Source organism: Myzus persicae, unplaced genomic scaffold (assembly GCF_001856785.1).
Source record: "Myzus persicae strain clone G006 unplaced genomic scaffold, MPER_G0061.0, whole genome shotgun sequence".
NCBI lineage: Eukaryota > Metazoa > Arthropoda > Insecta > Hemiptera > Aphididae > Myzus > Myzus persicae.
The window spans coordinates 77,897-96,881 of record NW_019102110.1 but is presented as its reverse complement, the minus strand read 5'-3'; the positions used below and the strand labels follow the sequence as shown (position 1 = coordinate 96,881).

General features: G+C 29.3%; 1 protein-coding gene across 3 annotated transcripts; it reads right to left on the bottom strand.

The window, feature by feature from the left end:
• Positions 1-8,474: 8,474 nt before the first annotated feature.
• LOC111031301 (transmembrane channel-like protein 7) lies at positions 8,475-18,592 on the bottom strand. Of its 3 annotated transcripts, none has more exons than XM_022311181.1 (6): positions 18,112-18,592; positions 13,711-13,812; positions 13,474-13,649; positions 12,189-12,326; positions 12,002-12,102; positions 8,475-11,552 (listed from the first exon to the last, which is right to left on the bottom strand). In XM_022311181.1, exons 3-6 carry the CDS (start codon positions 13,640-13,642, stop codon positions 9,645-9,647), a joined length of 2,316 nt encoding a protein of 771 aa, XP_022166873.1. In that variant the 5' UTR covers positions 13,643-13,649; positions 13,711-13,812; positions 18,112-18,592; the 3' UTR covers positions 8,475-9,644. The 3 variants fall into 3 exon arrangements, with proteins under 3 accessions (XP_022166873.1, XP_022166875.1, XP_022166874.1); XM_022311183.1 differs by having other exon boundaries at positions 17,999-18,112; XM_022311182.1 differs by lacking the exon at positions 18,112-18,592 and adding an exon at positions 17,965-18,078.
• Between the last annotated feature and the right edge of the window lie 393 nt (positions 18,593-18,985).

Sequence of the window (18,985 nt, the reverse complement as noted above, 5' to 3'; positions counted from 1 at the left end):
CTAATAAATTACAATATTGATGGTATTTAGTAGTTATTTTATACAGTGCCGTAACAAATGGGAAGGGAGCAACAAGTCCAACATAGTGTACAGTTGCCTGGCTTTTTTAAGAGCCCATTAAAATTGATTTGTTATTTTTGAATTTTTAAAATGTTTATAATAATAGTTATTTTATATCAAATAATATTTTATGATATAAATGTACGAGTATAGGTGTTATGATATATGAATTAAATATTGTGTATGGGTCACATTGTATCATTTGTAATGGGTTGTATTTTATTGGAAGTTTTGTATATTGCCCACAAAAACATTTAGTACAGGGGTCCAAAATTTGATGTTTGGAGGCCTGATTTTATGTATAGAATTAATTGGACTATGAGACTGACTACCGAGAAGTCCAGCACTTGCTACGCTGTGGATAGCTGCTACAAACTATTACAGTTGCACTTAACATTTTTCAGTACATGTTACTTTGTACGTACACTTTCAACAAATTATATACACCTGTCATTTGTTTTTAGGTAGTAACTATGTGTATGGGTAAATAAGGTATGTTGCATAAAAAATTAATAAGCCTGACAAACCTCTTGAACAAGTGATCAGACGGTACCAAGAGTCATTATTATTTAATAAACCCAATTTATCTCTAAAATTAAACAAAAATAATTGTTCACTAAAATCTTTTAATAATGAACGTACACATGATCATTTGATTGCTTCTGAATTTCTAAATATTTAGTTTATATCCGATAGATGTATAGGTTTCAAAAAACAGGAACAATTAATTAGGTACAGGTAGATGCCTGTCTAAAGTTGTTATTCTTTTTTATTCTATAGCTATCACTTATTAAAATGTTATTCTACTATTGTATTATTGACTTCTAAATTATGTATATATATATATATAGTATACTAATATGATTTGTGGATATTATGACATTCAGTGTTGGAGATTAACGTAACTTAAGTTACAAACTGTAACAAAATTACTTTTTAAATAATTTATTTGTAACTTGAGTTACTTTTAATAGTTAAATTACTAAATTACTCATTACTTTATTTTGGCTTAATACATTTTTTAGAACTTGTTGATAGGTAATATGTGTGAATATTAAAATATACCATACAAGTATTATAATTTATAAGTAAAATTGATATAGTAAAATATGATATTTTTGTTACAGCTATTGACTATATAACGATAAAATATTATTTTTTAAATGGATTTCTCATCTATATTGTTTAAAATAAATTTGAAAAATAATGATTAATGCGTGACCAAATGATTTCCTGTTAATAATTTCATATTGTTAATTATTGGTATTATTTAATTTATGTATTGTCATATTGACAACATGATTAGGTATTAAACTCCAGTGATATATATATTTTTTTAAGTACCTTTCTATTTACTACTATTGTAATTGAGTTACTTTTAAACTCAAAAGTAATGTAATTTGACCAAATAAAAAAAAGAAACTTAAAAATAATTTGGTTACAATGTTGATAAGGAATTAGTACCTAATATAATTTGATTACCAAAAAAAGTAACTTCCCTAACATTGTATTATTCAAGTTATAACTTATAGGTCCTCATAGCATATCCTATTTTGCATTCAGATTATTGTTCAGTGGTGTCTGAAGAAAATGGCAGTGGGTGCTATTGGCCTATTGCACCCACTGGGATTTTTTTATGAACCAAAAAATCAGTGTATAATAATGCAGATATGTGACTTTCTATGTATGTACCACATAAACTTAATTTTGCACCCACTGAGCTGATTTTCTGTGGTTGCTTCTGTTATTCTTAACATTTAAGTATAATTCATTAGGTTTCTTTGATTTTGAATTTTATGTTGACCTATGATATAAATTTGAAGGTAATTTATTTCATTTTTCATTTTTAATTACAGAACAGAAATAGGTACCCAGTATTTCTTAATAATTTCATATATAAATGATTTTAGTAGGTACCTACACCCTATAGTTTAAGTTATTGTAAATTTGTAACAGTAAAAATCTAAAGTGACTGCTTATTCAGGTATTACATTTTTGGAAGACAATAGGTAGGTTCTGTTGTCTGTTAAAGCAGTAGACACCTATTATTATATTTGAGTGGACCACTTGGAAAGCATAAATGTCTGACCAACATCCAAAATTCCACACAAATGGAAAGTTATTTCGACTGCTCATTGTGTACTTATATATACACAAAAAAAAATACATCATTGTAAAATCAATATATTTATTACTAAGCTTAAAATCTAAATTTTGAGTTATTGAGACTGTACCTACAATAAAACTAAATGATTTGTCCGTATCCGAATGAGTAGACTTAGTCTTATTGTCTTCTAAGACACTTTGCCATTGGAAAACATATTAAATAGCTTATACCTACTTAATAAACTATAGTTAATAGCCATTATAGGTAATAATATATAGGTTTTGAGTGTACCCCGTCCGCCGTCGTTTTTATACACTAGCTGCAATGGACGTGTGAAATGTTAATGCTTACGAAATACGATTCTGTCTTTGTGTCAGCCATTATTTCTAAGGATATAAATTACCTATTATATTATTAATAGTGTTATAAAATGGTTGGCTGAAGTAATTTTTGCCAAAAACGTTGCAACATAATACAATACTACGTAGGTACATATATTATATTAATGAATTATACCTATATTTTTATGATTCATTATTATAATATAACATGATAAAAACATATTATACTAATGTTTATTGCTATCAACTTATAATAAAGTCAACAACGATAATGGTGTAAATAGGTTCTAAAAATATTAAAATCCAAGTGCCTGTTTAAAATATTATAAAAACTAAAAAGGGAAAAATCACAATCTTCCAATTAGGTAGGTAAGTTAGTAGTGTTATGATAAATGCATAAAGTACGGTGACTTCATCAAGCATAGCTAGATAGTGTCGGAACTGTTACATCTAAAGTGACGAGGTAGGAATAATATGTTATATTACGTAACATATTTCTTATCGTAAGACAAATTAAAGACACATCAACATTCAATAACATTTTCTATTTTCGAAGTTAAATTTTGTATATTATTTAGTTCAGAATTCAGAAGTTCTGAGTGGATGCTCTAAAAATATATATCCATATTATTGACACCGAAAATGCAAAATTATAGTATTTAATATCCTCTACACAGCCCAGCTACCCAATGCATTAATTAGGTCAAGTAATACGTTGACCTAAATACACCACTAGCCGCCCGACCGATACACACACATCCGTCATCCACATCCACATCCACATCCGAATATTTGGCCATCGTGAATTATTTTTATATTGAATTGTGTGTAACTATTATATTTATTATTTATGTAATCATATTTGTCAGTCCTTATTAATTTATTATTGTCTACTGCCTTTGATATTGCAGGAGCCGAAACCAAAAGGGTAATTTGGAATTTATTCATTCTAGTGGTAATAGATAATTATTCTTTTTTTTAGTATTTGTTTATTAGGTATATATTAATAAAATTTTAGTTGATAGGCTACAGGGCAGCTATTTATTTTTATTTTACTTATATTAATTTGTGAACAGTACATTTTTTAGTTGTTATACTTACCATTTGATTTATATTTTTGTCTTTATTTTTAAGCATTCACACAGTTTTCAGTAATTACACCACATAGCTTACCATAGCTTACTGGCGTATATAGGGGAGAGCTTCCGTGGGCCAGGTCCATAAACAAATTACAGGATAAATTCAAACATTGTATGCATATTGCTTTATGTATGGACCGCAGGCATACACATAGTCAAATCAGGCATTTTACTAAATGCCAATGCAAATGGTCAAATAATTTAATTTGAATGTGATTTTACTATCCACCTAAACATTTAGTCATAAGCCTATTCATTTAATTAAATGTCCAAACGTTCAACTAAATGATTATTTCAAGGCACGACATTAATCAATATGAAACGCTTTTGTGTAATTTTAAAAATTAACTATATTTCTTATTAACTATCCATGGATATTTTATTTTAAAAATTATGTATAATTTATTTATACCTATGTAAAATGCGTAAGATGTATGGAATATTTTTAATATAGTGTCCTCCGGTACTAATTTATAACTTAAATTGCTATACACCAATAAAATAGTTTCTAATAAGTAATAGAGTTATAACTTAACATTACTACTCACAAATATACATCAGGCAGTGGCGTATATAGGGGGGAGGCCCCCTAGGCCAGAGCCCATATTGAAATTGCAGGTTCTATTAAAGCATTGCATGTATATTTACACTGTTAACAGTTTTTCACCATGATTAAGTTAGCCGGTTGATTAAAATCATTTTTGAGTAATCTACAAGGAAATGTTAGATATATTGACGGGACTTGCTTTAATGACTTATTGACTTTGATGTTAAATTCATAGTAAGATAACATTAAAATATACAAACGACACTGTCAATATTTTTAAAAAAAGAAACAAAAAATTAATTTTACATAATAATTATAAAATTGAATTGCGCAATTTTTATTTGAACTGTATAATACGTCATAATTCTTAATTATATAACAGCTGCTCCCTTAAAAATGTATAATTATGGCTATGCTGCTTGACTAGTGATAATTGATAAATCGGCCCATAGTGAAAATAATTCGTATATACGCCACTGACATCAGGTACAGTGTACATCTAAGGTCGATCAGAGGTGGTGAGTCCAATATAACGCAAAAGGCATTAGGTAACAGGGATCAAGCATTACTATTGTATATTCCTGGCACGATCACATATAATAATATTATACATTAAATAACTGATAAAACACACATCATAGTAAAACCGCTCCTCTCAAAATCGAATACAAATAATAATCGTTTAAAATGTTTAATTACAAATTTAAGTACTAACGTACTGTATAAATAAAATATACTCAACTCTGTAAAATGAGTGTACTGGAAGAATACTGTTTAGAAATCCGAATCGAATGGTTTAAATATAATTCTAGTCTCTAACGTCTCATACCTTAGTGCCATTTAATGCAATAATAATTATTATTAATGGTAAATTTATTACTAAAGTAGGTTACTAAAATCTAGTGAAAAAATTGTTTTCATACCCTATAGCTACCATATGCGTAATAATGTATACTAATATAATAATATCTATCAAATAAAAATATAATTGTTTTCATGGATCAAAAATTCAAGAAACGGAGTAAGAATAAAAAAATTTTAAATGTAATTATAATTAACTGGCATCAGTAGTTTAGGAGGCATCAGAATTCCAATGAGACCCTCTGGAGAAGTTCTCATTGGCACAACATTGTTAATCATTGTAGATCATAGAGTTGTTTCATCATATGTTTAATAATGGTTAAGTTGTTAACCACTACTGATGCAAATTTATAGGGCGTCGTCAGCGTATTTAAGCAATAATATCCCCGAGGCCAACACCAGTCTTGCATCTTGGCCAATGCCAATTTGACGAGCAACGGAGGTCGAAAAAGGTGTCCGGAGAATCGAGCGGATTGGCGAGACGTAAAAAAGTTTTGATGGCTAATTTCGGGGTAGCTGTGACGAAAGTTCTGGAACGGAGGCTAAAGCTTCGCGGTGGACAGGCCGTCCAAACACTCTCGATTGCCAACGCCATCTATCGACATCGACGAGTCTGTCGTTCGAGACCGCTCAGTAGTCAGTACGGCTGGTGGACACGACCGTCGCGGCGCTCCGAGGTATTCGCAATTCACGCAATATGTAGAGGTAGACACGATGTGGTACGTAACTATTCCGTATCGATACGTATCGAATTTTTCTTCTTGAAAATCTTGAATATTATTACTCTGGCAGTCACTAGGCATAGCGGTTGTAGACATAATTATATATTTATTAATTTTACAACCGTGTTCGGCCTATAAACTGGTGGACAGCACGTCAGCACTTATAGCAGAGAGTGAAAGACCTGTACGTTTGAGACGTTTACAGTGTTTTCTCACCCACTCCATCTCGTCCCCTTGAACTACTGTGGGCAAGGTGGTGTGATAGGCGCAGTCTATTAATTCATGGGTCTAGGGTGCTCAGCGTCGAAAAATGAGTCGTAAATCGTAATAGTTTGAAGGCACTTAATGCGCGCAAAGTCCGCCAAGAGCGCTAAGAAAGTAGAATTTCTTAATAATTCTGTGTAGCAGTATACGCATTTAAGCTTTAGGAACAAAATTTAGTTTGCTTCCCATTTTTTTTTTTTTGAAATGTTAGTATTTTTATACTCGACGTGTTGGTCGAATCAGAACATACTTTAACTTGCCTAATTTTTATATTATTATAAATAAACCACGTAACGCTTAAGTAATTGTATGTTTTTTTTCAAATTTAAAAGTGTACGAATGAAGGACGTGTTGCCATACATATTGCTTTGGTACGAACATTGATTAAATACAAATTTGTATTTAACCAATAGTACGAATATTCACTTTTCAAACGAAAAACGAATCGATTCCACATTGTTTGGACCAAATTGGAATATTTTTACATTTTAGGGAGAAAACTAAATGTGCAATCATTATCTTTACCTGTTTCTAGTTTCTACACTTTTAGATTATACCTACCTATTTTATACATTAAGATTATTAATTATTATTATTTATCCTACTTGGTTATTCACAACGTGTGATAGTCAATACTTGGATTTGTTTTGTAGGTACTATCGGACTCTGTCAACTTTTATTATTTATCTCATTTGATTCTACTTCGAATTATTGAATTATTAATTTATTATATCTATTCAAACATTTCACCACAATTGCATATTACGTTGCCACCGTCTTACACTATAATATACTATAAGTATAATACATATTATATAATATATCAATGTGAATACATAGGTTTATAGTAGGTATATACTATAATAGTATAATATAGTATGTACCTAATACATAAAAACCTTAAAACCGATGTATATTACACAATTTTTTAAGACATAAATTATTGTCATAATAAAACTGAAGTGCCATTACTTGGGTTTTGAACTTTAGTATTTAAGTTACTTAAAGATCTGTATGTTAGATTCAACTCTTGATTGGAATAATCACGAAAAATCATTATACAACCTACATAATATAAATACATAATTAGGTTTATTATACAATTTGTTTAATATAAACTTATTTTTTTAATTTAAAGATTATGTATTTACATTAAAAACAATGTATAATTTACTATACCACAATATTAGCATTTGCATTTTTAATTGAGGAAAGTTAATTTATGTAAAAAAAAGTTTTAAACAATAATACATTAATACTTAATATCATAATTGAATAATGATTTGTACTGGTTTTTCGGGTTTAGGTACCCTAACATAATATACTAGGTGAATGCTTTATCGAAGAAAAATCATTATTCAAATAACTATTAGGTAATGTATTATATTTTAAAAATTATTGTAAAAATATTTTTCTTACATTATTTCAGGTTGTTATCGGGTTACCCAATTTTTATTAGCCATATTTTCAAATACTTACATTAATAAGATATTTTTTACCATTTATGAAAGGTCTTGTAGCTATACTAACTTCTTTTTTTCATATAAGAATGAGACATAAGAATCACATTTTTAACTAGTAAATCATTAATCAAGTGGTTTTTTTGAAAAAGTTGATGTACCTACCTTAAAAGAAATTCAAACAAGTATTTTTGAGTATTAGGATAGTTAATGATATTTTGTATAGTAGTTACTAGAATTATGACACTTTAGTATTGATCTCAGATTATGGAAATATTGACATTGATCAAAAACTATCATAACCTCTCAACACTGACTTCAACACTGGAGGCGTCGAAAGTAAATTTATAAAACATCAGGATGTGAAAATGTTTTTATGTTGTGTAAACTTATTACGCAACATGTAAGTATAAGTAGGTGACCATATATTGTATTTTGTATGAAGATTGCTGCAGAAGTATGAAATATTAAACAACCATGGTATCGTCATACACTCATACCAAACTTATGATGGATTCTAAATTACCCTCCTCTACATAAATAATTAACTACCCCCCCCCCCACCAGGCGTGGATCCAAGGGGGGGGGCAAGGGGCCATGCTTAAATGGACTTGTAATACTTGCATTTTTATCAGATTTATAGGCTGAAACTTTATTTAAGATGGCCCCCCCCGTAAATACGTTCTGGATCCGCGCCTGCCCCCCCACACACACATCATTATAAAATAAAAAAAAAAGGAAAATCTGGTGTAGCCATTGTTATCACTTGTATTGCTTGTAAGTAGGTACCTAAATTGTTTATCATGGAATTAAGTTTTGTATTGTAGGCATAGGAAACCTTATTATACTTATTTAAATAACAAATTATAATATAAAAGGTATTAATATTTTTTTTTAAATATTTAAATCAAACAAAACTTAATATAAAAATAAAATAGTTCAATAAAACAATATCAGAAAACAACATAATTTATTTATTAATTAGCTAAAGAGCTATATTTATTATATATTTATGAATATTGAATAATCATTTATCATACATAACTATACTTTCATATTATATGAATTGACCAGAAAATAATTTTCAAAAAATATGGGTACTGCATTAAAATCTTAAACGATTATCATCAATTTGTAACGTGTTATTCTGATTTCTGATCACACAAATATAATTTGATATACCTATATTATACATATATAATATGTGTGTTTGTGTATGTATCATTTTTTTCTCCAAATTGTTACATACATTTAAAATATTATATATAAAAATTATAGTAAAAAAAAATATGTATGACAAAAATATTAATAATAAACACAAAACAAAATTTATAAGGAAGACAGTCCAAAAAATATCACCCAAAATTGTATAATATGTAAATTTAGATTAAGACTTAAAAAATACACATTGTAATTTTGTACAATATATAATACCTTAACATGAATACAATTAAAAATACAATTATTAAATATTTTAATTTATGCTATAATATAAATATACGTTTTATTTACATAATTTTTTGAGTTTAAATTGTGTAACTCTCCCAGAGATCACTTTAATGGTTTATTTTGTTTGAACTGAAAAGTGTATACAATTAATGAGATTTATAGTTCTTACATATATATATAATATTTAAGACATCTATCTATTTAAATTTTTTTAAATTATCTTGGTAAATTCTTTTATATGATCTTATTAACATAATATTGTTTACAAGATAATATTAAGTAGGTACATTATATATTAATATAATATGTGTAATTACAATACATACTATAATTAAATATGTTACAAATTAAAATATTAAAATATCAATTATTTATGTAATAGTATTGAAAATTCATGTTTTAACGGGAGTTTAAAATAATATACCTAGAAACTAAACATCGAACCTAAGCAATAACATACTGAGCTTGAAACAAATATATTATACATTACTATTAGGTAAAAACAAGGTAGGTAGTTACTAATATCCGGTAGGTATACACATTTTAGGTAACTGTTACATAAACTGTCTCTAAACTTAAGCAGTTCAAAAAATATTCGAAAAAAAATGTCATTAACCAATTACAGTAATAACATACGAGCACCCAAAAAATCACCAGTTTTCCCGAAACAATTATCGATCATATTTTGTGCAATTCAAGAAAGCAATACGTCGATTTCCCCGTTATTTTCGGTGGCTTTGCGACGTCTGTCTTGTTGTTTAATAAATGCACTCAACCTGTTCAACAGAAACTGTTTGTCGTGTCCTTCAAGTACAAGTTGCTTGCGAAGAACCACTATCATTTTTTTATTGGATCTCATAACGGTGTGATAATAATAGACAATGCACGAAAGTATGAAAATCAACGGGACTACAAAGTTTACACTAAACAGTATTTCGTAACACGTAATCGTCCACGGAGGTATGGTGCGCATGAAGTCAACCAAAACCCTCCAAATAGACGGTAGTCCTTTGAACGGACCGCAAGACCTGGATGGCGTTATTTTTGATACAGCCGCCAACCACGTCGTCACGCAAAGGACGTAAGACATGAGCAACATGGACATGATCATTGTATGTGCTCTTGACGGACTGTACACCTTTTGAGCTAGGCTATAGTTTACGATACAAGAAAACCGTTTTATGTAAAACATTATCACCATCGATACTAGGCCTAGGGCTGGCAGCAGGGTCACATAGAAACTACCCAACCACACGATTATCTGAATGTAGATAACGTCCAATACGTGTTTGGCCAAGTTAAGTTCTTGATTGGACATCACTTGAAACAAATTATTTTTAAAATGTCTAACCAGTATGCTCCGAGGACAACTAATCAAAATGGTGATGCCGATTTTGCATGCAACGTCAACAATCAGAAGCTTATACATGATCTTACCCACGTATGTCTCCCAGCAAAGTGGAGAATTACATAATGCACTTGCACACTGAGATTTTTCCCTCACGCAGTTAATCAGCTTATAAATTGAACCCAACAGACTGACCAATAGCGATAATCTCACGCATATTATTCTCAATATACATAACCGGGTTTCTTGATACATGGAACGGTTTTCAAACTTTAAAAAAACATCAAATATAATTGGTAACACTATGTTGTAAAATGTTATCGCTACCGGCGTTGCAAATTCCAATAAAAATGCCCACATGAATGTTTGTTCTCGCTGCAACAATTTTATAGAGTAATAAAAAATCAGATAAATTGAGAAACAAGCAGACGCGATTAGCGCAATGACTAAAAATGAAATGAGCATCCTAATTATTATAATGTTAATTTGCTTACTGCGATTCCTGTTTTCGAATTTTGGTCTATCGGCGATCAAAAACGAACGCAACTCATTGAATATTGCCTTTTGCTTTAATATGGCTGATATTTTATTGTTAATACAAAAGTCCCACCCAATGAAAATGCTATTAGAATACAAATAATATTGTACTTGAGTTTCTACCATTCTTTGTTTAAATCCCTTAATCGATTTCCTAACAATGATCAAAAAAAACAAAAGAAAATAACTAATGGTTGAAACGATATATGCCAACGGTATATGATAAGTGAATAGTTTTCCGACACTAAACTGTTGATTAGGATAGTAACTATAATACATGGGTGTCGTTTCAACCCAACCTGTACCTTGAATAATATCCATAACGTAATGTATGGTTACTCGGGGCCTGGCTACCCTAGTAGTGTTCTCATAAATAGCACTACAACATTCAATAGATGCACTCTCATTACTCGAACCACATTCATTCCAGAGATCTGGTGCGATTCCTTCTTTTAATTCTACCCAATAAACTGAAGGAAGTATTAATACAATAAAAACCACAACCATTGTAAAAGCATTTAAAAAAATTAACAATTTTATAAAAAGAAAGAACTCCACTACACCTGCACCACAGTGGCCTTCGATTTTTTTCAAACTAGAACTCCATAAATGGAATTTATTATAAAACTCTAACCACTTATTTTTTAAATAATTACAAATTTTTCGCTTTTGCCATCTGAGCTGCTGGAAACCTTGAAGTCTAAAAGCATCTGCACTCTATAAACAAAGTATAAATATTTAAATACATGCTTATCAATATTTACAACAGTTTATGTTAAATTAAATTGAAAACTACATTTAGAAAATTAAGCATTTGTAGTCAACTACAAATTCAACAATTAAAATAGAATACAGCACATTTAGTTTCACTTATTGTAATCCAGGAAAAATAATGTCAGAAGCAGTCTTTGTCCATATTTTTGAAGAATTGTATTTAAACAATAAAATGTTTATTTAGGTACATACCTACCAATAATATTAATCTATAATATAATATAAATACATTGTTTTGATTGATTATAATTCATTTTTCTAAATTTCATTTACAGCATAGGCACTTGTAATAAATTATTGGTAATTTATAAAATAGGTATGTACCTACCCAAAGTTAACTCCATTTATTTCCAATTATTACTGTCTTAACATATCTTAAACATATAACTTACTTTCAGTTTTGCTTTTAATTCTTTCTTGTGAGCCATACTAATTGGCATAGTTTTAATTTTCATGATTTCTTCCCACACAAGCTCTTCATTAGATAAATTCTCTAAAACCATTTAAAATTATAAATTCTTTATTATTATTTATAATTATTTAAACATTTACACATTTATTAATGCAGCATTATATTACCTGACAAATCGGGCATTAGCGATATTTGAATTTCGTTATTACAACCCATAGTGTTTTGACATAATGTTCCATATTCCACCGGTTTTAATGTAGCTGTGGCTTGATAACATACAGTTCCATTATTGATTTTTTTCCTAGCTGAAAATCACAAATTCATATTTATAGAGTATAGTTAAATATTTCAGTATTAGGTATTTGAGTGTAAAAGAATGTTATACAAACATTAAGTAACGTTATGTGTACGTGTACCCAAAATACCTTGAAACTATAAAAATTTACAAAATAAAGTTCAATAAAGTATGTAAATCCATGTTTCATTATGAACACTTCAAAATGTATGCATTTATTTTATAATATTGTAATATGGTTAAAATGCTATGTTTCTATTAGGCAGTTATAGTTAACTGGTAGGTACACAGTTTTTAATTTTGTAAAACTATCTTGAAATAATATGTTATAAAAAACTGAAAACTTATAGTAATTGTTAATATTGCTTTAGTAGTAATCTTATAATATTTTATAAATCATAATGTTTCACATTTAGCATAAAATAAAACATTATAAATATAATAATGTAGGTGGGTAGGCAACAAAATCAGGACATTGGCAATTAGGCAATTGATACAGATACCTGCCCATAGATGTTATTTACAAATAATGTTGCAGTCTATATTGTTGTCTACGGCGTACGTTAAATAACGTGAAACTGCAAATTTGAGTTAATTTTAATTTAAGGATGAATTTACATATTATAAAATGTAAAGGTAAGAATATTTTCTAGTTTTTATATTTTTAAAAATATTTGATGTTAAAAGCATTTAAAAATTGTTCTACAGTTATAACTCACTTTTAAATTAAAATATCAACTAAAGTCAGTGATATGCTTTATATCGTAATTTTAATTTTAAGTTTGATAATATATGACAATTCGTACTGTATAATTTATAATGTTTAAGCTAACAACACAGAATATATTCTTCTGAACCCAAATCATCTGTGATGAATGATTGTAAGGCGGATATAATATGATATGAACACATGTGGCAGTATCATGTGCCTATAATTAACATTAACTGAATATGTGATATTTCATTTTCACGAATTTACTATAGTAATTTATTACATTTATAATGTATCAATAGTAATATTTTATGGCAAAGTGGAATATAGTATATTTTAACATTTATATCAACATATATTTTATTTACTATTCTATTAACTATTAGAAAATAGTTCTATATTTCTATACAGAATTAAAATGAATTACATTGGTATATGACATTACCTGTTCTTGTTTTATTACTGGGTAATAAAGTAGAAAGCTTATTTGGATTTTTTTGGAATGCCTCTAAATCTGCTTCCATGCCTGGATAGCTTTCTTGATAAAACTCCGAGCCGGCTTCTTCCCAAACATCTATACATTGTGACCTCTTCTTTCTTTCGCTTTCAGACATTCTACAGCTGTATAGAAATAGCTAATTAGATGGATTGTTATTTAGGTATTAATATTTCAATACATTACATTTATTGATTTCAATCTTCTAAAATATTTACGTAAATAATTTAATAAATTATTCTTGTCATTTTTAGTAATTCAAACTTCGTTCTATTTTGTCCATGATTTCTGTAAAAGCATAATAATATCAGTTATCAGTATTATAAATATCCATTCTAATAACTTGTTATGATAATCTTAATACACAAATAACAAACAATAAGGCATAAGAACAAAACCTATTCGAAAAAAAAAAATAAACGTTTCTGCAGAAAGTACATAATATTATATATATTACTTGGCGTCAGGTATCAACTATCAACTAATAAATATGAATTAGATTGGGTATAAAGTAATAACTAATAAGTTAATATGATTATTATACTTAATTACGACAATAGTGACTAAAGCTCTAGCACAGTAAATAGCACAGAAAAAAATCAAAATATTTTGAAAATTATAAATCATTATGTCTAGAAATACAAGTATAATTATTCGTTGAAAATTTCAAATTTCTACGGTTATTTATTATTATTTTTTAATTAAAAAAAAACAAGTCGATTTTGTCTAAATTTGGTTTTAACTTTGGCTTAACAACTGCGAGTTTTCCCTATTTTGATTTTTATTCGATTATTTTGAAAACAGCTAGACATTTTTATTTTTGTTCTCCAAAGTACTAAATAGTCATAGTATTCGGAAATTTGCTTTTAGAAACCACTTTCTTCAAAGTTTAAGCTTTTTCCTGCCAAAACGGAGATGGTAAACATAAAAAAAAACATTATTGAAAAAGCAATACATTTTTCTGTCCTCTAAAAATCTTAAATAGTTCAAAAGCTGATGAGCAACCAAAACAAACTGAAAATTATATTTAAGAATGTAATCAATATATTTTGATAGCCAATTAAATTGTATATTTTAATTAACCCATTAATATGAACTAACAACAATTTAGTTAACTAAGCCATAAAAATACGATAAAATTTAATTTAACTCTCAACATTTGGCAAACAGAATATTAAACTAAACAATAATTTGTCTTCATTTTAGTTTTACTCTACAGTGTTGTTCCGCCTTCCGCAATAAATAAAATATATTATACCATCGTTTTATACTATTTCAGTAGGTACTAATTTACGAATACTGAATACTATACAGTAAATAAAAAAATATATTTATAATATCCAGAATATATCATTGTGAATATTAGTCGGAAAAATTTGAGAAAAATTTAAAGATGAAATAAAGAAGGGGGGATCACTCTGCAAGTGTCTAGTTTACCTCCACTACATCGTCATTTAGTAAGTCACTAAAATGTATGTGTTAAAACTGAAATTTGAATTCAATGATAAATCATTGAGTACAAAAACGATTCTCAGAGAAGACAGCCAAGTGATACTATATTACTATAAGTATATTTTATGATACGTATTTTGATTTTGTTATTAAAGCAATTTAATTTAGTATTCGTATTACCGCATAGGTTGATAAAATTTTAATCGGAGACATTATATTTATTGAGTACCTATACCATAAATATTTAATTATTTTAATAGTAATTATATATTTTTATCATAGGTTTATTATAGTCATTCACTTTTGAGTCAATAAAATACGTACCGTAGAATAATGTAAAGGTTTGAGGTATAAACAGGCAATAGCCAATAATAGCATACAATTTATTAATCTAAATGTTTTGAGAATAATTAATTATAATTTATTTTATATTCTAACGATGATATATATTTTGGATTTTTTGGTATCAGAATAAAATATTTATGAGGAAGGAGGAACCTTGCATTACATTTTCAAGCATTAACTATAACATATTATGCGATATGCCTGTGCATCTATGGCATTTTTAAATATGTATGCATAATAATAGCTTATTATGGAAACCTTGTATTCAATTTTTAAGTTTTTTGACCACCCGGTTCTTATTTTATCGACAATTAGTAAAAGAAACTAAAAAATTTCAAAGATTTCACATGTATAAAAATGTATGTATAACTGCTCAAAAAGCATCAAAATATTTTGAAATGTATACAATGTATAGAAAATTCTAATATAAATATTTGGTGAAGACTGAAGAGTATGATGATTACTCATTTGTTGGTGGGATTACAACAAACCAAGAAATCAATTTTGTCAAAAATTAGTTTACCATAAAAAAAACTGTTTTTCCTAAGTATTAGATTTTGAGCGTAGCAATGAATGTATTGACTTGACTATGATAAGTGTATTTTATTTTTATTTTTTGTCTGTGTATAAACGATAAGTACCTAGTCGAAATAGTGTTTACATTTTCTTCTTCAGTATATTTTCTAGTCGGAAGGTGTAGTTGGTGTATGTAGTTGGTACTTTTGAGAGATCAAATTTGAAAATTCTAAGGAGTTTTCAAAAGCGTAGGAAAAAAATTAAAACCCGTTTTTGACTAAATCAGTTTTGATTTTTGATGTAACTCTTAACTATAGATACCTACATATTTTCACCGAATAGTTATATTAGCATTTTCTGTAGTATATGATAAAGTTAGCAAAATATTTTGACTCTTGAGCTATTTATAGCCATATGATTTTTTTTTTAATGTTTTATTAATTATTGTCGATAAAACAATTTTACTTGGTCAAAATAATTAAAAATTAAATACACAAATTTAAAAAAAATGCCCAACGTAACAAAAATCTGCAAATGATATTGAGTTAGAAGTTCATGAAAAATGTTCCATATGTATTTAATATTTGAAAATGTAATACAAAATTCCTTGTAAGTTCTCCTACCATTAACAAGAAAAAGTTTACTGGTAAATCAAACTCATTTTTTATGAGCGTTTGAAGTTCACATTTTTTTGACATTTATTGAATATCCACCCACAAATTAACGAATTCTCGTAGAACGGTTTTCTAATATTGTTGTAATTCAAAAACGTAGAAACTATAACCGTAGTACTTAAAACTTTCACGAAATATTTATGTTATTTTTTTTATACACGATAACATTTTCTATCGTTTTGATCTTTTCATAAACAGTTTTGGTTTATCAATAAATGCCAACAAAGTTGTTTCATTGAATGTTGGGTTAAAAAAGTTGAAAATTTAATACAAGATTGATTCCTCATAAGTTATTATAATATCAGTTAAAAAATATCAAAGATTAATAGGCACATTTTTTTTTTTATCAATATTCCTCAAAATCTTGAAACTTTGCAAATTATTTTGTAGTGAAAAATGTATAAAATATTCAATTTTTATAGCTAAAGATTAAACAATTTAAAAGAAGATTTCTCATAAGTAGTTAATACTAAAACCAAAAAATCTGAAAATTAGGTATATTATATTTACACTTTTTTTTGATATTTTAAGTTCAAATTTGGACAAAATTACCTAGACATTTAAGCTAAAAATAACAATTTCAGTTATTCAGTTGTGATTTTAAAATATTATACACGGGTATTTGAAACTTTTAAAGTATATTATCGTATTATACACACTCAATACGATATTTTTAAATGCAACTTTTTTTGGTCAAAATTAATTTAACCTGCTGTATTAGGTACTGATAGTAAAATAAACTTCTTAACTAGCAATAATATCATTAAATATACTTAGTCATATTGGCTGATATAGATATTATATGTTAGATATATGCTCAAATGAAAATATTACACATATTGTACTGATCTTTTCAATCTTATTTCCAGAAAAAAAAATTTTACAAGAACCATCTTATTTTGCCACCAGAATATTTAATTTCGTGATATTTTTTACATCGATTATTGTTATCAATAATGCTAACGTACATAAGGTAAATATATCAAATCAATTTTTCCGCTTATATGAAATTAGGTACTATTATATGTATATCATACCTACGCACTGCAGCTATCTGTATCGTTAAACATAAAATTACAATTTAATATTAAAACACAATACTATCATTATGTAATTTTTGTATATAGTATAAATTCCAAAATTGTGGTCTTTACCTACTCCCTACAACCCTACCAATATGTTTATTATTAGGAAATAAAAGGTTCTATCGATAGGTGTATTTGCAATGTATTAATATGATATATGAGTTATGTGGCATGTGCGCAACAAATATTTCTTGAAACTTTCTATTTTAGTGCCGTGACACAATATAATATAATTTTTTACGCACTATAAGACCATTCTGAAAATAAAAAAAAAACAATAATAAACTGGACGCTCGCAGGCTCGCCGTATCTAAATAATTACTACGCATATTTTAACATATTTTATTAAAATCTATAAAGTTACCTACATTAAGCAGGCATGTGTGAAGTTTTCGGACCCACCTGGATAGTAGATATTATCTACGAGCTGTGTCGGATGGGGTACGTTTCATAGGTAGGATAATATAATCATTATCAAATATTTTATCACATAATTATAATATTATTAACGTTACTTGATTCCGAGCGGACGGAGACGGCTGTCGGAACGCTGCCGGCTGGGCGTCGGACGGCGCGGGCGGCGGCAGTGGCGGCGCGACGACTGCAGCAGCGGTTGTCCGTCGGACGGCAGGGTGGCGAGCACAGCCGCGAACCGCCGCCGAGGCGGCAACAACACCGGCGGCGGCCGAAGTGCCGTGTCGCCGCCATGGCGTTGCAGCGCCGACCGGCCGCGACGTTAGTACGAAAATATCACGAAACGAACCAGAGACGAGAAATGTCTACTACCGTTGTCTTCGATGAAAAATTTTCAAATAAAAACACGAAACGGCTTTCGAGGGGGGCGTGGCGGAGAAACGCGTACTCGCCGCGGCGTTATTTTAATAATAATAATAATAATAATAATAATAACAACAACAACAACAACAACAGCTAATGCGAACGATAGCGATGTGGTAATATTATTATGACGTTTGGCGACGGCGACGATGTCCGCGTTACCTACCTATTTCGGGACGACGGCCGCGCGTTTCAAGACGGCGACGATATAGTTCGCCAGTGATGGGTCGGACGGGTGGGCGGTGGCTCTCGGCGGCGGCGGCGGCGGCGGCGACGACGACGACGACCGTGGTGCGACTTTAGTGTGCGTGCGCTTGTGTGAGTGTGCGCGTCCGAGATGGGTTTCGCGGGTCGGCCGCCGCCGCCGCCGACGACGATCGATCGATAACCACCCTCTCCGCCGTTCAACCCTGTTTTCCCGTACGTACACGCGCGTAGGTAATCATTTCCCTGCCGCCGCCGTCCCTTTGGCCACGTCATCGTCCGCCCACCCCTCGCCCGCCGGACACGGTGTGCAGTCTAGAAACTTTGCAAGCGTTTATAATGTGGTCT